At 33.3% G+C, this 25041-nt stretch overlaps 4 protein-coding genes and 1 long non-coding RNA gene across 8 annotated transcripts; 3 read left to right on the forward strand and 2 right to left on the reverse strand.

Annotated features, from left to right (window-relative positions):
• LOC104761413 (phytosulfokine receptor 2) lies at positions 272 to 4349 on the forward strand. 2 transcript variants are annotated; one of them, XM_010484490.2, is made up of 2 exons: positions 272 to 684; positions 903 to 4349. In XM_010484490.2, the coding sequence occupies exon 2, from the start codon at positions 1096 to 1098 to the stop codon at positions 4204 to 4206; it is 3111 nt and encodes a 1036-aa protein (XP_010482792.1). In that variant the 5' UTR covers positions 272 to 684; positions 903 to 1095; the 3' UTR covers positions 4207 to 4349. The 2 variants fall into 2 exon arrangements, with proteins under 2 accessions (XP_010482792.1, XP_010482793.1); XM_010484491.2 differs by having other exon boundaries at positions 907 to 4349.
• Positions 4444 to 5052, forward strand: LOC104761415. Its single transcript, XM_010484495.2, has 2 exons — positions 4444 to 4585; positions 4696 to 5052. The coding sequence occupies exons 1-2, from the start codon at positions 4490 to 4492 to the stop codon at positions 4969 to 4971; spliced, it is 372 nt and encodes a 123-aa protein (XP_010482797.1). The 5' UTR covers positions 4444 to 4489; the 3' UTR covers positions 4972 to 5052.
• Positions 5015 to 7220, reverse strand: LOC104761414. Of its 3 annotated transcripts, XM_010484492.2 has the most exons (7): positions 6913 to 7220; positions 6749 to 6799; positions 6482 to 6622; positions 6212 to 6317; positions 6054 to 6095; positions 5919 to 5975; positions 5015 to 5819 (listed from the first exon to the last, which is right to left on the reverse strand). In XM_010484492.2, the coding sequence occupies exons 1-7, from the start codon at positions 7047 to 7049 to the stop codon at positions 5208 to 5210; spliced, it is 1146 nt and encodes a 381-aa protein (XP_010482794.1). In that variant the 5' UTR covers positions 7050 to 7220; the 3' UTR covers positions 5015 to 5207. The 3 variants fall into 3 exon arrangements, with proteins under 3 accessions (XP_010482794.1, XP_010482796.1, XP_010482795.1); XM_010484494.1 differs by lacking the exons at positions 6749 to 6799; positions 6913 to 7220 and having other exon boundaries at positions 6546 to 6622; XM_010484493.2 differs by lacking the exons at positions 6749 to 6799; positions 6913 to 7220 and having other exon boundaries at positions 6471 to 6622.
• Positions 12329 to 12955, reverse strand: LOC104761416 (egg cell-secreted protein 1.1-like). The gene has a single exon (XM_010484496.1). It carries the CDS (start codon positions 12953 to 12955, stop codon positions 12329 to 12331), a length of 627 nt encoding a protein of 208 aa, XP_010482798.1.
• LOC104761417 lies at positions 13558 to 14189 on the forward strand. The gene is made up of 3 exons (XR_763185.2): positions 13558 to 13773; positions 13887 to 13990; positions 14121 to 14189. It is a non-coding gene; the product is annotated as an uncharacterized LOC104761417 (long non-coding RNA).

Raw genomic sequence — 25041 nt, forward strand, 5'->3', positions numbered from 1 at the left:
ACTAATAATTTGTTCCCCAAATTAAAAAAAGAAATCTAAGATTTGTAACAAAACATATTCTTAATTTCTGTTAAATTAAATCTAATGTGAATAAATATGGTCAAACTGTTAGGTTTTTTATATATAAACTTGTGAGCTGCAATAAATACTTTTGCAGGATTTTGTCCACAAAATTAAATAATAGTAATTTTAAAATTTAAAATTTTGCGATTAAATAATGTGACAGAACAATAAAAAAAAATAATAATTAAGTTAAGGAGGTGCACAAGACTTTTGAGACTCTCTATCACTGTTCTTGAGAAAACGAAAGAACTTTACTTTCTTTCTTTTTTTTTTTCCGTTTCTTCTCAATCTTCTCTGTTTCGTCTCCATCACTGTTTCTATCAATTCGATTTCGAAAGTTAAAACATTGACAATTTGAATCCCAACTACTCTACCTTTTTTAGATTGGTTCTGTCTCTTGATTGAAAAAGACCTGCACTTTCTTCTAAATGACACATTATTATAAACCCTTGTAAACAAAATCTTTGGAATTATCGTTCCCTTTCAAAGAAAATTCAAACTTCTCGATGTTTCAGTGGCGGCTGTGAACTCGAAAGCTCTTTAACTTTATCTGGAAATAGGTAAATAAAGGGTTTTTTGGTGGCAAAATTGGTGAGATTGCTTAAGCTTGCTACTTCAAAGGTATTTACTTTATTACTCTCTTGAGTTATTTTGTTTTGCTTAAGTTACAAGTCTTTCAATAGTTAGTGATTCTTGATTTTTTTTCGAGGTGGTTTTTGGGATGTGAGCGTTTTAGTTTTATACTTAATTAAGTAACAATCGAGCTTTTTAAATTTTGAGTCTGGTCTGTTTAGTTTCCTGCTTTGATTTCAGTACTGTTTCTTGGGATTCGATTTCAGGAAGATACGTGTTGCTGATTTCAATTTGCTTACTCAATGTTGCTTCAACTACAAGTTCTGAAAGCTTGATTCTTTTGGGACATGAGCATGTGACCTTATGGAAGGTGAAAGATTACAGGAGATGGCGTAATCTTTTTTTGCCTGATGATTTGAGTTGACTAGAGAAGACTCTTGTTCTCTGTTTGTTTTAGTCATGGTGATCATTCTCCTATTGGCCTTCTTTGTTGGTTCATCTGTGAGCCTGACATGTCACCCCAGCGACTTATCTGCACTCCGGGAGTTCGCAGGAGCGTTGAAGAATGGTTCTGTTACTGAATCTTGGTTAGATGATTCACGTTGTTGTGAATGGGATGGTGTGTTTTGTGAGGGGAGTGATGTTTCTGGTCGAGTTACAAAGTTGGTTCTTTCTGAAAAAGGTTTGGAAGGTGTGATTTCAGGGTCTTTAGGAGAGTTGAGTGCGCTGAGGTTACTTGATCTCTCTCGTAATCAGCTCAAAGGTGAATTGCCCTCGGAGATTTCCAAGTTAGAGCAGCTTGAAGTTCTTGATTTGAGCCATAATCTGTTATCAGGGTCAGTTTCTGGAACGGTTTCCGGTTTAAAGCTGATTCAGTCGCTGAACATTTCCTGCAATTCACTGAGCGGGAATCTATCAGATGTTGGAAGGTTTCCTGGTCTTGTGATGCTTAATGTAAGCAACAATTTGTTCGAGGGTGAGATTCATCCTGAACTCTGCAGCTCATCTGGTGAGATTCAGGTTCTTGATTTGTCCATGAACCGTTTGGTGGGGAATCTTGATGCCTTGTACAATTGCAGCAAATCTATTCAGCGGCTCCATGTTGACGGCAACCGATTGACTGGCCAACTTCCAGACTCTCTTTATTCGATCATGGAGTTGGAGCAGCTATCAGTCTCTGGAAACTACTTATCTGGAGAGTTAAGCCAGAACTTGAGCAATCTCTCTGGTCTTAAGTCTCTGTTGATTTCTGAAAACCGGTTCTCTGGTGTAATCCCGGATGTTTTTGGTAACCTCACTCGATTGGAACACCTCGACGTAAGCTCCAACAAGTTCTCGGGGAAGTTTCCGCCAAGCTTATCTCAATGCTCAAAACTACGGGTGCTTGATCTTAGGAACAACTCATTATCCGGTTCTATCAGTCTGAACTTCACTGTATTTACCGATCTTTGCGTGCTCGATCTCGCTAGTAATCATTTCTCCGGACCTCTTCCAGATTCCCTTGGCCATTGTCCCAAGATGAAGATCTTGAGTTTGGCGAAAAACGAGTTCAGTGGCAAAATCCCCAACACCTTCAAGAATCTGAAGTCTCTCTTGTTCATGTCCTTATCCAACAACAGTTTTGTGGATTTCTCTGAGACAATGAATGTGCTGCAGCATTGCAGGAATCTCTCCACTCTTATCCTCTCAAAGAACTTCATCGGCGAGGAGATACCAAACAATGTCACCGGTTTCAACAACCTCGCTATATTAGCCCTCGGAAACTGCGGTCTTAGGGGACGGATTCCGAGCTGGCTATTGAACTGCAAGAAGCTAGAAGTTCTTGATCTCTCTTGGAATCGGTTTTATGGAACTATCCCTCGTTGGATTGGTAAGATGGAGAGTCTGTTCTACATAGACTTCTCAAACAACACTTTAACCGGAGAAATCCCTGTAGCCATAACCGAGCTCAAGAATCTAATCCATCTAAACGGCACCGCTTCTCAGATGACTGACTCTTCCGGAATACCTCTCTATGTCAAGCGGAACAAGAGCTCAAGCGGTCTTCCTTATAATCAAGTTTCAAGATTCCCGCCATCTATATATTTGAACAACAACCGCCTCAACGGGACGATCTTGCCGGAGTTTGGACGTTTGAAAGAGCTTCACATGCTGGATTTGAGCAGGAACAACTTCACCGGGACAATACCTGACTCCATTTCACAGCTTGACAATTTGGAGGTTCTTGAGTTGTCTTACAATCATCTCTACGGTTCGATTCCTCTTTCGTTTCAGAGTCTCACTTTCTTGTCGAGGTTCAGCGTTGCTTATAACCGTCTCACCGGGGCAATCCCATCTGGAGGTCAGTTCTACAGCTTCCCACACTCGAGCTTTGAAGGAAACTTAGGACTTTGTCGCACTATTGATTCTCCTTGCAATGTTCTGATGAGTAACATGTTGAATCCGAAAGGTTCTTCACGTAGTAATAACAGTGGCAGAAGATTCGGGAGAAGCAGCATTGTTTTACTTACTATAAGTCTTGCCGTGGGGATCACTCTGCTTCTTTCTGTTATTCTACTGAGAATTTCAAGAAAAGACGCGGACGATCGAATCAATGACGTTGATGAGGAAACTATCAGCGGTGTTCCGAAACCTCTCGGACCATCAAAGATTGTGCTATTCCATAGCTGCGGATGCAAAGATCTGAGTGTTGAAGATTTGTTGAAATCTACAAACAGTTTCAGCCAGGCTAACATCATAGGCTGCGGCGGGTTTGGTCTTGTCTACAAAGCGAACTTCCCTGATGGCTCGAAAGCAGCGGTGAAGAGGCTATCTGGTGACTGCGGGCAGATGGAACGTGAGTTCCAAGCAGAAGTTGAAGCATTGTCTCGAGCAGAACACAAGAATCTAGTCTCTCTTCAAGGCTATTGCAAGCATGGGAACGATAGGCTGCTTATCTATTCGTTTATGGAGAACGGAAGCTTGGATTACTGGTTGCACGAGCGGGTGGATGGGAATATGACTCTCAAATGGGATGTGAGATTGAAGATAGCTCAAGGTGCAGCGCGCGGGCTTGCTTACTTGCATAAGGTCTGTGAACCTAATGTTATCCACAGGGACGTGAAATCGAGTAACATTCTGTTAGATGAGAAGTTTGAAGCTCATCTTGCGGATTTCGGTCTAGCGAGGTTGCTTAGGCCGTACGATACTCACGTGACGACTGATTTGGTTGGGACATTAGGTTATATTCCTCCTGAGTATAGCCAGTCTTTGATTGCGACGTGTAGAGGAGATGTTTACAGTTTTGGTGTTGTGCTTTTGGAGCTTGTTACGGGTCGTAGACCTGTGGAAGTGTGTAAAGGGAAAAGCTGCAGAGATTTGGTGTCTAGGGTGTTTCAGATGAAGGCCGAGAAGCGTGAAGCTGAGCTTATTGATACAACAATACGCGAAAATGTGAATGAGAAAACGGTTTTGGAGATGTTGGAGATTGCTTGCAGATGCATTGACCATGAACCTAGAAGAAGACCGTTGATTGAAGAAGTTGTGGCTTGGCTTGAAGATCTTCCCATGGAGTCTGTTCAACAACAATGAAAACTCCTTTGTAAAGGAGATTTCTTAGTTTCTTTGTAATGAAAGAGTGTAGATCACTGGTTTTGATCCAAAGAAACTTGGAGTATACATGTAAAGCTATGAACTTTTTTTTTTGACTCAACACAAGAATCTTACTTTTCTCATGTCACAATCCTTTTGACACTGGCAATCACCTTGAGAAGCCACCTGTACCTTCTCTTGACACTAACTTGGTCCTGAAGTACCTGTGTAAAGTATATGTAATGTAACAACAGAGACGTGTTCTGATGTCTGTAACAAAAAAATGGCGGCTTTGTTTATTGGCAAGAGAGGAATGATAAACATCTACAGAGCTTTGCCGAGACACTACAATAACAATCTTCGTTGCTTCACCGCTCATGTAAGAGAAGAATTATGAACATATGTTCTCTTTTGCCTATTTGTGATTCAGTTGTTGTGTTAAACTTAAACCTAATCAGCTAACTCAAAAAAGCATGAACACTCCTCCAGGGGAGCAACGGAGGTGGAGAGTCATCTGCGAGTATGAACGAGGAAAGACAAGAGGCCATGGGGACAAGTACAGATGCTAAGGCACCTGATGTTTCACTCAGCTATGCAGCGGATACTGTGAAAGAAGGGTTGAAACGAGCCACGGATTTAGCCAAGGAAGAGAGCGGAGACGCTCCCAGGGAGGAGACAGCAACGGTTGCAGGCGGCGAAGATGAGAGTGAAGAGAACGTGACAGTGGGTGAAATAGGAACTGTTAAAGCAAAAGATCAATCTTGAAGCTGAAAATTTGTATATACTGTAGGACTTGCGAAAGGCCAAATCAATAATGTGCTTTTAAAGTATCTTCAAATGCTTAAAGAGTTCTTGACATAAAAGCAAAAACAATCAGACAATATGGTACAACAACAACAACAAGAAGAAGAAGGAAGAAACAACGAACAGAGTTCATGTATTTATAGAAACCATAAGCTAAAAACTAGTATCCAAAGCTTTTTTAATCTTGAACTTGTCAATCATCTCAAGAACGTCTCCATAAGGTCAGGGAACAAACCTGAGTTGCTTCCGGAGTTATTGTTCCTAAACTCCACTGGTGGTTGCTGATCTAGCGAGGTTGATGATGACGAAGAATCCATTCTTGCTGGCAACGTATAGCTTCTTCTAAACTTGTTAGGATGATGATGATGACCTTCAAGGTTCAAGAACTCATTCTGGTTCTCGACAGTCATCGGGTTCTGCTGCTCCTGGTTAAACAAAAGCCTACTAGCTTCGTCTGCACGGCCAGTCAAGGCATTGAACAGAGACAAACCATTGGGCCATTTGATGTCGTCTTCGTGTTCTTCCATTGGAGGAAGCATCTGAGGAGGAGGTGCATTGCTATCTTGAAGGAAACCGAATCGGGCTGATGCTGCCGGTAGTTGGTTCTGAAAGCTAGGGGAAGGTAACAATGAAGAGTGTGATCCCCAGTTAAAAGCTTGAGACTGAGGTAACTGGTTTGGAACCGTCGAAGAAGATGGAGTCGCGCTTCGGTTTGAAGAGAAGAGCTGCGAGAGGTAAAAACCTGATCTGTAACCAATTGATTCAAACATTTGCCTCATCCTCAGCACAAAATGAAGGTCCTCTGGAATCTGAAGTAATAAACCAATGACTGATCACACACCAACATAACCAAACAACAAGAAGAAGCTAATAAGAAACCGTAAGAGAGAAAGAAAAAAAAAACTCACAATCTTGCAAGACCCTAACTGTAACAGAGCATGTCCAGCTTGAATCACAGCAATTGTCTGGTCAAATATAAACAGTGTTAAGGTAAAGATCAAGTAACAGTAAATAACAACCAAAGAAGAAGTTTGATAATTGACCTGGATGCCTGATTCGAATTGGTCGGTCCATTCTGGAGGAAGCTGCAATAAATTTTTTTGACTTTAAGTGTAAGGTAACCATCAAAATCATAAATTCATCATCTAACCAAGAAAAAAAAAAAACAAAAGAGATCTGTGGAAGATTAGAGGAAACGTACAGCATCAAAAGAACTCTGCCAGTAATTAGCAAGATTTGGTTCAGATTCAGATGGTTCTTTGAAAACCCACTTGTGACATTTATCAGAAGCAACTTTACCCATCAATCTGCAGATATTAAAACATCACAACAAGATCATAACTTGTGTGTGTAGTATTTATAACTAATATATCTTTAGCTATTATGAAAGTGATTATTATTAGGGTGTGTTTATATAATCTAATTATCTTTCTCCATAATTACTTATATATAACACCTACCCAGTACCCACCCTTCTCCATAATTATATAACTGAATGGACATCTTGCTGAAAGCTTTTCTGACAAGATCTTCACCTTCAATGTCTGGTTCCACACAAAGATCCTCACCACTTCTTCCTCCTCCGCAGAAACCATCTTCCCACATCAACATCCTTTTAAATTAAAACACAAAAAAAGAAAACAAAATTGTTATAGAAGTAAAGAGATCTTGGATTGAAAACAGAGCTGCTCTGTTTCTGTCACTCATGTTCTTAAAGAAATAAAGAGACAAGACTCACAAGCTGCCACTTTCATCACCAATCTTGCAGCCATTACCACCACGGACCCTCCTGAAATCAAAAAGAGAAACCAAAAAGGGGAGAGGTAAAGAAACAGAGAAAGAGAGGAAAACAAATGATGAACATAGAGAAAGAGAGAGAGAGAGAGAGGGATGTGTATGTACGGTCGGGGACGAATGGTCCAGAAAACAGAGTAAATCCAGTCGGAGTTAAGACAGACGCTTCTAAGTGCTTCATGAAGTGCCATCATTCCTACAGCATCTTTGCTTCTATCTCCTCCTCCAACTCCTGAGCCCACCATGTCTCTCTCTCTCTTTCTTTATCTCTCTCTCACTTCAGAAGTCTCCAAAGACGACACAGCTTCTTTTGCTAAGAATCATCACAAGTCTTTAAACTCTTTAGCTTTCTTCAGACAGAGTCTGTCTTTGCCAAATATTATAAACTATAGAAGAAAAGAAGAAAAGAAAATAAGTTATCTTTTGTTTTCTCTGAGTATTTCTTTTGTTTTCTACTATTTCAACTGAGTATTTCTTTTTGTCAATATTTTTTAATTAAATCATGGTTGTTTGATAGTTTATAAATTGGGATTCAATTATTTTCCTGCTATTTTAATTATAGTCAGTTACACTTGTATGAATACTATATTATTATATCCTAGAATTGATTAGAAATGTTAAAAATTGAAAATTATTCATTTTGTACAAATTCTTTAAATGAGTTTTGATTTAGAATGGTATTTTTTTTCATTTAAAACATGAATGAATTTTGTCGAAATTGCATATTTGTCAAATGAAAAAAAGAATAGAAAGAAAAAAAGCAAAATGGAGAGGGTGGGGACAAGTATTATCTTCTTTCTGGCTAGCAAGACAAATGTAGGTGTTGAGGGATGACAAAAGTGGTTCTGTTTTTGTTTTCCCCTCTCTATCACTCACTACCATCTCTCTCTCTCTCTCTCTCTCTCTCTCTCTCTCTCTCTCTCTCTCTCTCTCTCTCTCTCTCTCTCTCTCTCTCTCTCTCTCTCTCTCTCTCTCTCTCTCTCTCTCTCTCTCTCTCTCTCTCTCTCTCNGACCCCAAGGAAATCAAGTGTGGACCATTTTCATCTCCATCTCACAAAATGGTTCATAAGTTTCAATATAAAAAAAAAGGCAAGAGAAAGAACTCCAAAACTCGGTTCAATGTATGCTTCTTCAGTTAATATACATATATATTGGGTTGCAGATCGTTAGAATCCTGTCCAAAACTAGCTAGTTCAGTATTGTCTGATCTCTCTCTTGCAATTTTCGATCAATCATAGCTATAACCTAAGCTTTAGAAATATTCGACTTGATATGCATGTCTATTGTGAAGAACATGACTTGACTATATGTTATTCTAGTTGGCCTTCCTAGTGGCCGAACCACTCCAAAGGAAAATATATGAAATATTTCCCTAACAATGATAAATTCCGCATGAACAAATAATGTATAACTAAGTGATACAGTTTAACAACTGAAATAGCATACTTTTTAAAAAACTATACGTATGCATTTTGGTAATGTAAAACTATTAACCTACAAACGTAAATGTTCGCTGCTGGACAGGCAGATTAGGGATGCAATTCTGGCGAAGAGTCACAAGAAAAACTTTAAAAGTCTCATGCGTGACTGGTTGAGTTTTGTCTAGCATCTGTTTCAGCTCATTTCTAAGATAGTTCTTGTTTTTTATTCTTGTTTTTGGCAAGTTCTATCTTCCTGTATCAAAGCCATTGTACACTGTACAATCTATTTTCATTATTGAAAATTCACATATTTACAAAAAAAAAAAAAAAAAACGCAAATGTTCGCAGAATGTTGACAAAAATAAAAAAGAATGTTTGAGGAAAATAAGAAAATCTAGTGGAGAAGACCAGAAATTGAGAAAGCATAACAGACTTTAAGCGAGAGCTACAAAGGCACGCCAGTATCACGGTCGATGGTGGAACTGGAACCAGATGTCAGATTGTTTATATATTTTGTTGTTGCATCATTATTTACCATGTAATTTCGAAATTCAGGTAATATATAAGTTAGTTTTTTTCAAATTAGGTGATTAAGGAAGTTAGGAAGTTACTGTGTCGTGCTCATGTCTTGTTTTTTTTTTCCAACATTTCTAATAAGACTTTTTTTTAGGTCTAATCATTTGACATGTTTTTGCATTATATTATTCTTTCCTTATATTATATTGCAGTTAGAGTTTACGTTTACAAAGTAAAAAATGAATAACGTAACTAAACAACGGGAACAAACAAAAATTCTTAAATATTATTACTACAAAATTTAAAACTAATCTTGATTTCAAATTGAAGATAGTAGAATACAAATTTATATACAAGAAATATGTAGAAAACTAGTTAGTTTATATAAGTTCGAAGAAAACATAAGCACGTTTCCATCGAACTTAAACAAATACAATAATAATGTTACAAAAAGAATATTAGTTTTTAAACAAAGTAAAAGGTATGTGCAATGATGACCAATTTGACTAATGTAAACTAACTACTATAATTGATTATAATGAATTGTTACACAGTCCTACTTTTTTTTTATATATATAATCAACGGAGAGTATTGGTATAGTCGTATATAGATTTATCAAATTGAATAATAATAGACAACCTAATCACTGAGATCTGTCTATAAAGTAGATAATTAATTAATAGCATAATGTACTAATTTAATCAGATTTTTATTAATTGTTCAGAAAAGATAAGGAGAAGGGAGGAGAGGGGGTCACGTGCGCACGTTTCGTGATCAGTGAGTCGGTGCGTCACTTAGTCGTGAGGAAAGCCAACCGCACGAATCGCGGGACTGTGCTTTCTCCGCCTGTGACACTCTTCACGTCCCCTCTGCCCTCTCTCCCTAACTCAGTCATATTAGCCACGCGCCATCCATCTATCTTCTCACGCTCATACGTAAAACAATAAAATTATTGACTGAAACTAATTATAATGCTCATGCAAGAGAGCTGGTTAAGAGAAAGAAGCTTTCATTCTGGTCGATGTTAATATAATCTGTGTAAAGTTTTAATGTTTTGACCATCATCCATAGACAACATTATTGTCAAAGAGTTGGTTTGATTGTGGCTAGTGGCTACGTTAAAACCAAAAGGAAAGAACTTTGGCGCGTGGAGAACGTCGAGCGTATGATAGAGGAAACTGAAAACAACAGATGTGAGCATTAGTATTTTTTTTTTGTACGTGGAGAATCAAATCAACTAGGGCTCCGCATTGACCGGTTCAGGCCTGGATCTAACCTCTCCCACGACCGTATCTAACGTAGGTCCTACGTCGTATCTTATTGTGTGTGTTTGATGCAAAATTTCAGAAAGCAAAGTCTTAATTCTCAGACGGTCCGACAGAGACCTCGATCGTAAAAAAAAAAACAATTCTTAGACCCTCGTAATCCTATATATATATATATAAATGACCCATTGTGAACTAATCCATTACATTTGCATCTAATCGACGAATACCTGATTATTGTTTTATAAAGCCGCAATAATAGTAAACATCACTTTTGATTTCAATTGTTGTGTTTTTATATAATCATGCTTTTTCTCTATATTACAAACTTTGAATATGTAATAAAGTGAAAAGCGAGGAAGAACTAAGAATCAAATAACTAGAGAGGTAACCTAGTGGGTCAATTAATCAACGGTAAATCATAATTAGAAACTAGATGAAGTAACTTTTACTATTGTATTACCTATTAAATAATTGTAAAACATTATGTTTAAATTTTTTTTTAACAAAACAAGAATATTTTTTCTCCTTAATTTATATTTTGAAATTTGGTTTATAGTCCAAATGCACCGTCTATGCGCTTTGTAGATTCTTTTGTAAAAGTGGTGAAAAATAATAAACTCAAGTATTCAAATATTGGAACAAATGGGTTGACGTGTAAATTAGATGCAAACGACTGAATAAGCGATTTTTAATACGTAAACAAGCAAGAAGAGAGACATGGTCATCGTATGAGAGATGCTCTGTGTTTATTACCAACAAGGCAACAACGCAGCTTTCTTTGGTGTAAGTGCATGATGTGAGTTCTTTTAGCTTTTTGCAATCAATTTTAAATAGAAAAGCAACAAATTTTTTTTTTTATTCTAAATAAACAAACCATATCATAATCCTTTAGATTTATCATAATTTCATATATGTCTTTACACATTGTGTCTGGTGTATGTGTATGCTTATATATTATAGGAAGTTAGGGGATGAGATAGGCAAAAATGGGAAGAGTCACTGTCACGTGCGTTTTAAGCGGTGGTTAAGAGGTGTAGAGCGTGCAATATAGAGTATCTCTGTGGGAACCATACTCATAAAAAAGTACATACGAAGACCACTTCCAAGTTCCACCTTGTGTTTCTGTCTTGAGACAAAAATAAAAAGTGAAAATCTCAACACATTTACCCACTTTGCTTTTATTTTTTTGTTTGCAGCTTTTGTTTTTTTGCTTTCTCATAATCCAATAAACCTATTACTCAGAATATAAATTCATTTCGTTTACAATTCCATGACGTAGTTTCATCCCCACAAATTTTTTTTTTGTAGCTTAAATCTTTCAGTTTCAGTTTTTTTCTTTAGCTTAAATCTCAACACATTTACCCACTTTGCTTTTGTTTTTTCATCCCCACAATGTTCGTATAATCGTATTGCCCAGCCTGTGATGGATATCTCATATCTGAATCAGCTTAAATGTTGGAATTCTTACCGATTAAATTCGGTTTACATCTTATAATGGGCCAATGGGGTAATAAGATAGTGAGCTAAATATATATTTAAATGGGCCTTGGCCTATGTATCAATCCATATTTGCTTTTCTTACAACTAGTTCCTATTATTTATCCCACATCGCTCGCCTAGGAAAAACAGTTGTTGTATATATAACGATGGTCACGACCTTACCTGAAAAGGATCTGTTCTATAGGCTCGTACATCTGTTTTCTTGATTTCTAAGGTGACAGGCCCCTAACCCTGGCTGATGAATCATGACCGTGCGATCATAGCGTGATTAACGGCTACGATCTGTCCTTGGACGCATCCGGTGCTGTAGAGGGTCGTTACTCGGCTTGGTTCTACCCGACCGGGGTGGTCGCACGGCGGTCTGAGTCAGGTTTCTTTTTGTTTTTTTAAACACTTATGGGATTGTTTCGCTTTTTGTTCTCAACAAACCTCATCTTAGAAAAAGTTAGGCAACAAACCTCATCTTAGAATAATCGTCTTGATTTCTTATGTGGATATGTTTTTAGAGAATAATATTCATTGTTAAATGTTGATGAAGATGTCTTCAAGATCAAGATACCTCATTGAGAACAGAGCAAACGAGACGTCCAAAATTGAAAAGATAATAAATATTCCATTAGGCCGAACTAGAATTTATTTCTTAATATTGTGTAGAGAACAAAACGTAGAATGACCAATACATGTGATGTGATCATGTGAACAATATTTTCCCTGACTCGTTAGAATAAAGAAACTCTTCTTGAATATTGGAACTAGAAGCTATATTATAAGCCTAATTTAATTATGCATTATGATATAAAAAGCCCATAACTACTTGATTACTTGTGTGTAGGAGCAGCTGCTTCGATGCGAGAGCAACTATCTTTGAGAAGAGGTGGGAATAACGGATTTAGCGGAAACATGTGAGGCCAACACTTTGAATCTACGTCCGAAAACGCTTTGCAACACATATGTCCAACATCACCAAACTTTCCTGTGAATACTGATTTGAATATCTCAGCTACACAGCCTTCGACACTAGAGAGTGATGACCAACATTTTGTGATATCAACCGGAGAACCAGGAAGAGAAAATCCAGGAATAAGAGAGAGTTTAGATGTTGCAAGTGAGGGAGCAGCTGCATTGATGTGAGAGCAACCATCCTTGAGAAGAGGAGGGAAGAAAGGATTCAATGGAAACATTTTGGGCCAACACTTTGCATCGATTTCCGTAAACGCCTTGCAGCATGTTGGTCCAACGTTTTCAAACTTACCGGTTAAAGCAGATTTGAAGATTTCGACTTCGCAACCTTGAATTTTAAGGAGCGATGACCAACATTTTGCAAGATCAGTTGGGGAGCCAGGAATGGTTGGTAGTTGAGCTAGCCCCGGGTTCACTAAAGTAGTGGCACACAAAGTACTCACAACTAGAATCGTGGAGAGAAGAGTTTTGATCTTACTTTCCATGGTGACTATTGTTTCGTTTTTTTTTTTTTTTTTTAATATTTTCTTTAGAGGAGAATGATTTGCTTGATTGAGATGGTTTGGTGACCCCAAGAAACAAACAATTTATACAGTAACTCAACACAAACTTAATTATACGGTAAAATTATTACGAGAGTTGCATTTTCATATTCGTTGACTAGCTCGGTCGTTATACATGACAAACTTTGAATTAAAAGCAGGAACTGAATACACTTTCACAAACTGATATCAGTAACTCAAGTTGTAGGCTTTTAAACAATTAATCCAAAATAAATATATATTTGGACTATTTTTAATTTCTTTCCTAACAGCAAAGTAAAGTGGACTTATTTCTTTCGTCATAGATAGAAGTAGCCAAGCAAGACACAACTACCGGATAAAAGTTCCAATTCTACTCATACAAAAGCTGTAACGCTAATTAGGGATGGGCTTTGCATATATAACTACGTGGGCCTTCAACCAATTATCACTACTACCCATGTATCCTCTTTAGCTTTTAATATGATCCTTTAAATTTTGTCCCACATCGCTATTATGAAGAGCAAAGTTTCAGTATATATAACGGAGACTAAGCGTCTATGGTCACGACCTTACTTGAACAGGATCTGTTCTATAGGCTCGTACCTCTGTTTCCTTGATTTCTAAGGAGACAGGCCCTTATCCCTGGTTGATGAACCATGACCGTCCGATCAGAGCGTGATTAACGGCCACGATCTGTTCTTGGACGCATCCGGTGCTGTAGAGGATCGTTACTCGGCTCGGTTCTACCTTGCCGGGGTGGTCGCACGGCGGTCTGACAGGTTTCTTTTTTTTTGTCCGACACTCTTCTTCATTATAGCTCTGATATCACATGTTCGCATTTGACCAAATCTTGTGATAACATTAAGATTAAAATCTCGTCTTTTAGTTTTAGGTTTTATCATCTACCATGAAATATAAATTTCAGGTCTTGACAAAAAAGAAGAGCTTAGTGAAGCTGAAGAAATATGCAGTAAAGCAGCAGCACAAATTCATTATGTATGCCATCAAAGAAACAGTATAACTATCTTTATTTCAGCTGCTACAACCATAAAAAGTTTAGCCGCAATAACAACATTTGTTGTAGTTTTCTTCATTGACATTGAGGCTTTTTATTCCATGTCAATAGGGTAGTACCGTAGTAGCAGCAAACAGAGTAACAACGACTAGAATTCTTGAGAGACTCTGATTGCGATGGTTTAGTCATCAAAAGAAGCAAACAATTTACAGAGTAACTAAGGCCGAACGTATACGCTGTACAACGTATTATTACAAGAGTTTTAATTTCAGATTCGTCTGTTACATTAACCTAAGTAACAAAAACATAATAGACTTTATTTTAAAATGAATAAGCCTAGTTTTTTTGGTTAAATTAGCCCATTTATTGTTTTTTCTTATTGTATTTGAATCCCATATCGAGAAGCTGATGAAGAAACTGAGTTATTTTTATATGGCCACAAAGCAACGAATAATCACGACCTTACTTAAACAGGATCTATCCTATAGGCCGTACCTCTGTTTCCTTGATTTCTAAGGAGGCAGCCCCTTAAAACCTGATTGATGAACCATGACCGTGCGACCAGAGCGTGATTGACGGCCACGACAGTCTTTGGACGCATCTGGTGCTGTAGAGGATCGTTACTCGGCTTGGTTCTATCTTGCCGGGGTGGTCTCACGGCGGTCTGACAGGTCCCCTTTTTTATTTAACTGTTACGTATAGTTTGTTCATTGCTATAGATTCGATGTTCATTTCAGTTACTCAAACTTGTGAGCTTTTGCAAAAAAAGATGGTTTTAAGATAGATGAACGTTGTAAGATTATGCTAGAAACGCGAAATCAAAAATATTACTGTAAATGATAAAAACTTCTAACAATCAAATCATACACGTGTATGAATATCTTCCTGTCTTTCATGACGTATTTGAATAGAACAAAACTCTTGAATATTGCAAGTAGAAGCTTTAATATATACAACTTTAATGATGTTTCTTTTAGCAGCTTCAGTGATGCCATTACATTCATTCTTGAGAAGAGGGACAAACGGATTTAGCGGAAACATTTGTAGCCAACATTTCGCAGGTCGTAAAGTTAGCTCTAAGTTTTAAGATATCTCATTTGTTTTTCTTTAAATTAATATTAGTCTTAATATAATTTTTGAAAATTAATATTAGTCTTAATCTTAATACTACAGTAAAACCTCCATACATTAAAAATATTGGGACCATGATATTTTATTAATTTATGGAAATTTGTTAGAAATACCCTGATATACCTCTTTTCAAAAATACCTTTTTTTGGCCATTTTTATTTTTGTTCTCTTTTATTTTTGTTCTCTTTTATTTTTAATGACCATTTTACCCCTACATGAAAATTAATTTTAATCAATAAAATAAAAAACAAAAATTTTCGACATACTTTCCCGCCAAAAAAAACTTTCGAAAAATTTTTCCGCCAAAAAATTTTTACAAGGCTTTTATAAGATTTTTAAAAGGTTGACAACCTTGTAAACCCTTTTACAAGGTTTTTAAAAGTTATTAAAATGTTTCTAAAAGATTTTTAAAAGCGTTTACAAGGTTTAGTTTTTAAAAACCTTGTAAACGCTTTTTAAAATTTTTTATAAACATTTCAAAAGCATTTATAAGGTTTTTAAAAGATATAAAATTCTAAATTTTTGGCGGGAAAATCCAATTTTGTAATTTTGGCGAGAGTTTTTTTTTTTTTTTTTTGGGAATTTTTTTTNGAAATTTTTTTTCGATTTTGATGACTGTTCATTTTTGCTGTCACTCAAAGAAATGGTAATTTGGTCATTTTGCACATAAAGTTGGGTAGTTTTAAAAATGATCAACATGGAAGGGCATTTTTAAAAAGAGGCATGGAAAATGGGGCATTTTTGAGAATGCCCCTTAATTTATAGTAATATTAATTATTAATTAATAATTATTAATTTACATATATAGTTTGAATCGTTTAAATTTTAAAAAATTATGAATTGAGACAATTTTAGCAAAATAAAATTAAAATTTCGGATGTTGTTAATTTTATGGTATTGGAATTGAATTTAAATATTTAGAAAACATTACTGAAAATAAATTACAAATACTATAGACAAATTCACTTATACACATGACATATATAAATTCAAATTTATGAATAAGATATATCAATTGTAGTATTTTAATAGCCTATCAAACTTTAAATGATGCATATTTCATGTTATCTATTCACTAAACTCAGCATATATATATATATATATATATATATGGCTCTGAGCATCTATTGATATCCTTACTTAGATGAAACACTACAAAGTTAGAGCTATGGCTGATATAGTTATCAATCATCCTGCTGGGACAACGAAAGAGGACATGGTGGAATGTATGACTTATGATGGAATTTTCTTACCGTGGCAGTGACGTCATCTTACCGGAGGACTGGTGAGTGATGATTATATTACATGTTTGATTGATTGGTATCATTATGTTCTGAAAGCTAGAAAGTTTTCCACTAAAACAGTGTAACCGAAACACGAGTTCCAAGTCACACTCACCATTTTGTTAGGAAAAGATATAATCCAGTGGCTTCGTAGGCTGCGCAACACTGTCTAGCGATTTTACAAGTTGAATCTAACTTAAACGCAGCCATTGTTGGTGAGAAACTGTGTATGCAACTCGGAGACGGCTCTTGGTCCCCTTCTGGTAGGGACTGGACTCTTGCAACAAGTGGCCATCGCTATGCCGTCTGGCACAAGTAATCTTGATGTGTCTATCTAGCTTCCTGATCAAAGCTTCCTATCGATGTTAAAGGTTCTGGTATTCAGAGTCTAGTATTATATGTAACTCATCTGTACCGGGTTTTACAATAAATGTTAAGCAATTAGTCTTCATGACGTAAGATTTTGTAGGATATATATATATATATATATATATATATATTATATGCAATGCAATTGTATAANGCAATGCAAGTGTAAGATTTTCATTTTGTGTGAATTTTTTAGCTAACGTATTATAGGGATTGTATTTTAAAATAATTTGTAGGTTACAAAGCAGATGATAATGGACATTAGATATGGTTTCTGGCCTATAATAGTCCTCTCTGAAATAATCCAAATCTTCATTCTTGCCGACTTTGCTACTACTATGTCAAGTGGTAAATCATAAATGTTTTCAGTATATGATAGATGATCTAATGTCGTTCTTTGTCTCCCATCTGGTGTTATGTAAAATTTGGTGGAAAAGAGAGAAAAAGAAGAAGAAGAAGAAGAAGATACGGTGTTGTTTAAGGTTATGGTACTTTGGAGTAATGCTCTATGTCTTGCAGGCTAATCGTTTTGAGTCTTCTCTAATCTCTTTTCTTTTCTTGCTTATAAAGAAAAAATAGAATTGATTAGAGATTTTGACATATTAATTTAAAGTTAGCCTCACAGCTTTTTGAATCTGTTATATAAATAAATAGTTTGACGTATAAATGAGTGAATTTGTCAATTTTAACATCAATTTGAGAATATGTTATTCTTTTCATATTTCTTACCGAATTAAGAAGCTCAGGTTGCTTGATTAATCTCTCGTTCACCTCCAAGAGAGAGCCTTTAACGCAGCACCTAGTGAAAACCCAACTCAGAACAAAAACATCTTCATATTTATGCATAAACTTATTATAAAAATAGCTAAATTTTTTTTTAAGATTTCAATTTCTATATACTATTAAATTTTGATAGTTTTATAGGCTATTAAATATTGATTTCAAATTCTTTTTTTATAGTTTTATAGGTAATTAAATACGACAATTAATTATTGTTGATAAATTTGAATTGATGTATGTCATGTGTATAAGTGAATTAATCTATAGTATTTGTTATTTATTATCGATAATTTTATTAAAATTTCAATTCCAAAACCATAAAAATTATAACATCCAAAAGTCTAATGTATTTTTTTTTAATAATCTCAATTCATAATTTTTAAGAAGTTATACAATTAAAAAATGCATCTATAAATTAATAATTATTAATACATTACTATAAATTAAGAAAATGCCATGGTCCAAACATTATTAATTTATAGAGGTATCATTGTATCATTAGTACATAATTGTTCATGTATCCCCGCCTCTACGGTGAATTATCACCAAAATGTGATGATTTCTGTAAATACAAATATGAGTGAACTTAAATAACAAAATTCNTTTTTTTTTTTTTTTTTTTTTTTTTTTTTTTTTTTTTTAAAATTTATGTGATAAAGTAAGGGGAATGATGTACACAATAACAGGTAATCTTGAGTTAAACGCTGTATGTGGTTCGTTAGTTGAGTAGATGTCTCCTGTTTCTTTGGAGACCATCAAGTCGTTCTTGTGGTCAATGGTTGCGTCGATCGCTCCATCTCTAATGGCTTTAGCCACAATGCTTTCTGCATCAGCCACTGGGTTCACTGAGTTCAGTCTTAGTTTCTGTGCGACGTCCTGTAGAGAGATTCTCGAGTAAGAAATACTTATGTTACGCAATCCTGTTCTGATCACGATGTGAGGTTGTGACCCAAATCATCATGCCGAAGCTGCGAAGCATTGCAGAATGGTACAAGCTTACAAAGCGCTATATATTTGACTATTGAAATATTTTATGTATGCAATATGCATGTCGAAATTTTTATACTTAAAATTTCTATAGATTAATATCAGAATTATGATATTTTACTTATATATATATACTAGATAAAGACCCACCCGATGTGCGGGTTTAAGGTTTTATACATACGGTTATTTATAAGTTATATTTTTGCTATAATCTATTGATTTATATTCATTTACAAATTTTTTTATGTATGTTACCATTTAAATCGTACTTTTGACACCTAAATATATTGTATGTTACACATATATTTTTTATCACCACCTCGAAAATGTCTATATGAACAGATTAAGACAACTATTATATATCTTTTACTTTCACTTTTGCATAATGTTTTTAATTACTTAATTATTGGTTCAAAAAACATTTCGAATCAAAGATATATTACATAGTAAACTAATCAATTATGTAACATCACAATAGTATATGACCAACCATGGAAAGAATCTCGGCTCCGCCCTTCTCACTTATGAAGAGAACCTTGCGTCCAACCTCTTCCACCATGGAGAGAACCTTGACTCCACCTTCCTCTCTAGGGGAGATAATCTTGCATCCAACCTCCTCCACATTCATCCCTTGAGAAGATAACCTTACGTCTAACCTTCTCCACCATAAAGAGACATCGGCTCTGCCCTCCTTATATGTAGAGAGAACATGTTCACGTCTTTTAGCTATCTCAAAATGGCTTGCTCCGACAACCAATGCATTTAAAAACCCTTTTCTAACGTCATAAAATCTTTTGATAGTTACTAATGTTAAATTTTCCAATGTATTTGTGGAAATGTCTTTGACGCACTATGATGTAACCTTTATTTCTGGAACGACCGGACTGCCACCTTGCTTAGTGAGCCACATGTCCACTCCCACTCTATGGGCCCACCTTCCTTAGTGGGTCTCACGTCTACTTCTGGCCCACCATATCTAACGACCGGTTTGTTACGTCCGGGAGGCTATAAAAAGTTACCCCTATAAATCACCATATGATCTTTTCCAATGTTTTGTCATCACTCGCACAGTTCCGACAATCACTTCCCAAAAGGTCACTCATCCTAAAATACTCCAGCTCAAACACGTTTAACTTTGGAGTTCTCTCAGGACCCTTAATCGAAAATATAAGAGCACTTTGGTGACATAGGTGGACAAATCAATTTTTTTAAATTTATCCGCAAACCAGGGTGTCACAGTCTCCGAACTAGTATGGATTTATCAACAAAAATTTATGTTTTTCTAATCTATCTATCTGTGTTTGTTGTAAGCTTTTGTTTGATTAGCCTATTTTATATAACCATTAGGGTGATGAGTTTCTACTCCTTATTTCTCTTTGGGATTAAATGAATGGTAACAATTATGGTTGCACAAAAACGGTCTATGACCAACCAATCAAGGTTGAAGAAATAGAAAAAAATTAATTTGACATAAATAACAAAATAATAGAAAATTATAAGCACGATAATATATGAATTCCAAATAATTTAAAGGTGAAAAGATAAATTAAATAAAAATATTAAAATACTACATTAAATTTTAAAATACAACTTTCGAAAAAGAAGGCACATATATTAATCTTTTTTGGGTCAATATATTAATCTTACCTATTAATTACAAACTGAAAAAGGAGATAGTAGGAGAAAATTTTGTTTAAAAAATAAGAAAAATATACCTTTCAATTAATTTTTTTTTACTAATAGAATAAAGTTGAAAGTAATATTTTTGAATAAATTATATTGTTAGATGAAAAATATGAGACAATCTGTGTTTATATACAAGTGAGTATTTACAAAATTTAGAATTAACAATTAACTGTATATTTTCCTTAATCTCATTTCTATTTTCCTATAGAATTAATAACTTAAAATTAAAAATAAGTAATTAATGTTATAATTTTGAATTTTATGAAATATATATATATATATATAATCTCCTTATAATTATCTTGAAAAAACTTTTAATTTTTGTAATTTATTTGATAATTATCTTTTACATTATTAATATTGTTTAAAACAAAATATTTTGTTTTTGTTGTAATCTCAAATCCCTCCTACTAAATATTAACTTTTACACATGTTAAAATCTCATATTGATATAAACTTGACACATGTCAAAATCTTGTTAATGACTAACTTTTAAAAACCAATTTTATATAATAATATTTTTTTCTTTTAGGATTAGACCAAGAATTCAATATAACTCAGAATCGTTTTGTATATATAAATATAATTATTTTAGAAGAATTTTTTTTAGGAACTACATATATTTTTGTCGTAAGATTATCTTTATAATTTCTTTTATGATTAGTAATTATTTTTATTTCTTGATTTTTCTGAAAGATTCTTTTGAAAAAAATTAGAAAGTTGTGTGTATAATTATCTTTATAATTTCTTTTATGATTAGTAATTATTTTTATTTCTTGATTTTTCTGATAGATTCTTTTAAATAAAAAATTAGAAAATTGTGTAAAATTGACACTTGTCACAATCTTACGAGTTAGTAACTTTTAACATGTGTCAAGATCTGGTGAGTTAGTAACTTTTAAAATCATGCTTTATATAATAAGATATGAACACAAAACATTATAATGATTTATCAAAGTATTAATTTATTAACGGCTGAAGGTTTTACGGTATTACTAACCCACATAATGCAAGATCAAATCTTAAGAATAGTTAAAGTACACTCTAGAATCTATCACATCATGCAAATGTCCACAACATGTTCAATTAAACCTACCAAAACTCTAAATTCATAAGTAAAAGATAAAAACAACCTTTAATTTGTTAAAAGATTATATTCCATCTATAACCAAATCTCTACATACATTGATACATTAGACTTAAATATTACAAAAATACTTATTACACAAATGAAGAATATGTAGTAAATTCCACAGTTTGTAATATTAGTGGATACATAATTTAACATTGATTATCCACTGATTTCACAACCGTATATCTTTGAAAATTTTAAAGACTCGACGGTAAAAAATTAACATTACTTGTTTTTGCCCGCAATAAAAAACATTACTATCATCAAACTATTTGCAAATTCAAGTACATAATTAAATCCTTCAAAGTAATAAAACATTCACAAATAATAATATGTTTAACACATACATACAGTAATGTTATCTCTTTCTTAATTATTACTATAGGCTTATAGGAAAATTTTAATTTCTTACAGTATTAGCCTATTAGGTACTAAATAATCCGTAATTTCTCGTTTTGCCAATTTACTTGAAACAATAAATTGTCTCAGGCTCTCAGGACATAACTGGTTTAACCTATTAAACAATTAGCTGTATCATTAACTTTTTGATTGAAAGAAAATACCCATTTAGTCCGGATGACCTAGATAGTTATCAAGCAGGTTAAATCCGTCTGTTAGGTCTGCCCTGCAATAGATTAAATTATATTAACCCACAAAAAAACCCGTTCCACATAATCCAAAATTCTCTTCCTCATTTATCCAATATAGTTTAAATAATATATTTCTTTTTTGAATTAAATGTTTCCTTTCCTATAGATATTAATTAAATTAGATGTTCCTTTTAGAAATATCAAATAATATACTACCAAACTTAAAATAAGTTTGCATATAGCCATATACAATATCAATAGCCATATTACAATATCAATATTAATAATCTGATTAGTAATGAAAACATTTAAAAACGACTTTCATAAATATTAGCTACATATCAAGTTTTTGATTTAATTTCATTTTTTTGTAAACAAAGATTCACAAGTTTATTTGACCAGGATCCAACGGGTCAAAAAATTAGCTGGTCTTTACGACCAAAAAATTAACAAATTAGTTATGGTTCCAAAAAAAAAAATTCTACCCATAGTAAAATATAAAACAAAAAGAGTACTTGAAAAAATTGAGAAATGAACTAATTAGTATGAATGACTTTTATAATTAAGCTGCCAAACAAAAGTACAGAAATGTTTCACAACAACAATTATTTAATCAAAAATCTAGATCAAATGAACAATAAAATAAAATAAAAATATTCGAAGACAAGATCAAATGAAAACTCACTCGGTGCTTTTGATTTCAGTATTCGGCTCATGCTTTATTTTATCCTACACAAAAACACAATGCATGTTAGTTATGATTAGCTTACAGAAAACAAAAAGTAAACAAACATAAAAAAAAACAGACTGAAAGTGAGAGATGAATCGTTTGCAGACGAAAATGGGTTTATAGAGTTGCAGGATCATAAATTTCGGGGCTGAGTAATTTGATTTTTGACTTAAATTGTAATTTATTGCTAAAATATTTTAGATCACAATCTTAACAAAAAAACTAATAGAATATATTTGGAAACAATATTTCTGATAGAGATATATTTGGTAAACAGTATCATTAAATATAGCAATAATATTGTTAAGTAACAAATTAGTATATAATAGGAGTGAAATTAGTAATAAAGATTGATTCAAATAATAAATATTGTAATTAATAGATTGGTAATCGGATACTAAAAATAAGGAAAGTAGGATATGCATCACTCTATTCTTGATCCGCGTCCCTCTATGTTTGAGATAAAAAAATTTTAAGATTGACTTATAAAATAACTAACTAACTAGAATAGGGTGTACGGTACACTGCAGAGCAAAATTATTTATAACAAAATATTTAAATTATAAGTTATATTTCTTGGTTAAATATGTTATAATTATATAATAATTGTTAAATAAACCATATAATACCGCAATATAATTTATCTTTTACATAATATTTATTTAATCAATTTAAAAGATATGTCTATTCTCCGATACCGACAGTGTTAACAAAATAATGAAATGATGTTTTACCCGTATAACATCGAATGAATGATATTTTTAATTTATATAAATATCGATAAAATCCGTCCCGCTATATAACCTCGTCCCGAGATATTTTAACTCACACTATATCATCTTAATTTTTAATATTTATTGTGTACCTACCTTATAATATTTATCATATTTAAATTTTTAAAAGTTTTAAATATTTTTCATATTTAATTTTTTAAAAATCTTAAGAATAAAGAACCGAAATAAACCAAAGAAAAGTTTTTAAAGTTTGAATGTCTGATAAATCAAGCTTTCTACTCATTTGTATTCATAATCATTTTGGTCTTTTTTATAGTATGACTCTAAATCATTTCCCAATTTTTTTAGATGATGTAGGATATTGTACCCGTATTTTTTATTCATGTATTGAGTAATATATTTCCGTTTTTAAAATTTTGTATTACATTATATGCAAGAAAAAATCACAATTTTTATTAACTAAATGTATTATAGAATAATTCAAGATAATTTAAATACAAATTCAAATAAAAATGAAAGAGAATCATATATTTAGGTTTGAATGAGGTAGAAAGAATTCCTTATTTTTTTAAATCTTATCTATAATTAATTTTGAAGTTTTGGTAACTAATATTAAAGTCAATGCATTAAATGTCAAAACTTTCAAAAAAATATTTTTAAGTAAAAACTGCTGCAAAAACATTAGTATAGATGATTTTCAAATCCCCAAATCACTACACAATTTTTGTTTGTATATAAATTCTCTACATTAACTTTCCTTAATTTTAGCTTCATCATCAAGAAAAATAATTTTGTTTCAGATTTAAACAAAAAAAAAAATCAATCCATCTTAATTGTTAGGATCCGATATCATAGATTTAATGGTCAATCCATCTTAATCTATCTATCTATATATACATTTTCCAAGTACATTTAGCAAATAAATCCTGAAGTTGCCACCTATTTACAAGACTGCCATTGACATTAATTATTATTTTTAATAAAATTAGTAGAGATAATCTTTGTTTCAATTGTTTTTCTACAATAAAAACTAAAAATTCCTAAAATCATTCTTCCAAGAATCTCTACAATATCTTTACAATAATTGATTTCAAAATATAAAGTTACGAGAAGCCCATAAATCCTGAAGTTACCACCTATTTACAAAACTGCCATTGACATTAATTATTATTTTAAATAAAATTAGTAGAGATAATCTTTGTTTCAATCGTTTTTCTACAATAAAAACTAAAAATTCCTAAAATCATTCTTCCAAGAATCTCTACAAAATATCTTTACAATAATTGATTTCAAAATATAAAGTTACGAGAAGCCTATAAATCAGCTACATTCGATTTTGTATGTCCCTAATTACTCCCGCATTAAATTCCAAAATATATTTTCTCCTCAAATCTCTATTAACAAATTCGAATGCAGGAAACAAATTAATGGCTAAGAAAATATCATCACATAAACTTGGCATATTCCTCAAAAACTAGATACTATGCGAATATTTAATCTCAAATTACTCGGTAACCAATTGAATTTGTTGTGTGTTAAGGTGAAAAAATAAACCTAATTAATTGCCTATAAATACTTGACCCATAATCGCAAGTTAGCATCATCACAGA

This window comes from Camelina sativa, chromosome 18 (genome assembly GCF_000633955.1).
Source record: "Camelina sativa cultivar DH55 chromosome 18, Cs, whole genome shotgun sequence".
Taxonomy (NCBI): Eukaryota; Viridiplantae; Streptophyta; class Magnoliopsida; order Brassicales; family Brassicaceae; genus Camelina; species Camelina sativa.

Excerpts from the sequence above, each read along its gene's own strand:
- LOC104761413 (XM_010484490.2), top strand. The coding sequence starts at position 1,096 with ATGGTGATCATTCTCCTATTGGCCTTCTTTGTTGGTTCATCTGTGAGC.
- LOC104761414 (XM_010484492.2), bottom strand. The coding sequence starts at position 7,049 with ATGGTGGGCTCAGGAGTTGGAGGAGGAGATAGAAGCAAAGATGCTGTA. Across the intron at positions 6,800-6,912 it reads TGGACCATTCGTCCCCGACC|GAGGGTCCGTGGTGGTAATG; the intron begins GTACATACACAT and ends TTTTGATTTCAG. Across the intron at positions 6,623-6,748 it reads GGTGATGAAAGTGGCAGCTT|GATGTTGATGTGGGAAGATG; the intron begins GTGAGTCTTGTC and ends TTAATTTAAAAG.
- LOC104761416 (XM_010484496.1), bottom strand. The coding sequence starts at position 12,955 with ATGGAAAGTAAGATCAAAACTCTTCTCTCCACGATTCTAGTTGTGAGT.
- LOC104761415 (XM_010484495.2), top strand. The coding sequence starts at position 4,490 with ATGGCGGCTTTGTTTATTGGCAAGAGAGGAATGATAAACATCTACAGA. Across the intron at positions 4,586-4,695 it reads TTCGTTGCTTCACCGCTCAT|GGGAGCAACGGAGGTGGAGA; the intron begins GTAAGAGAAGAA and ends ACACTCCTCCAG.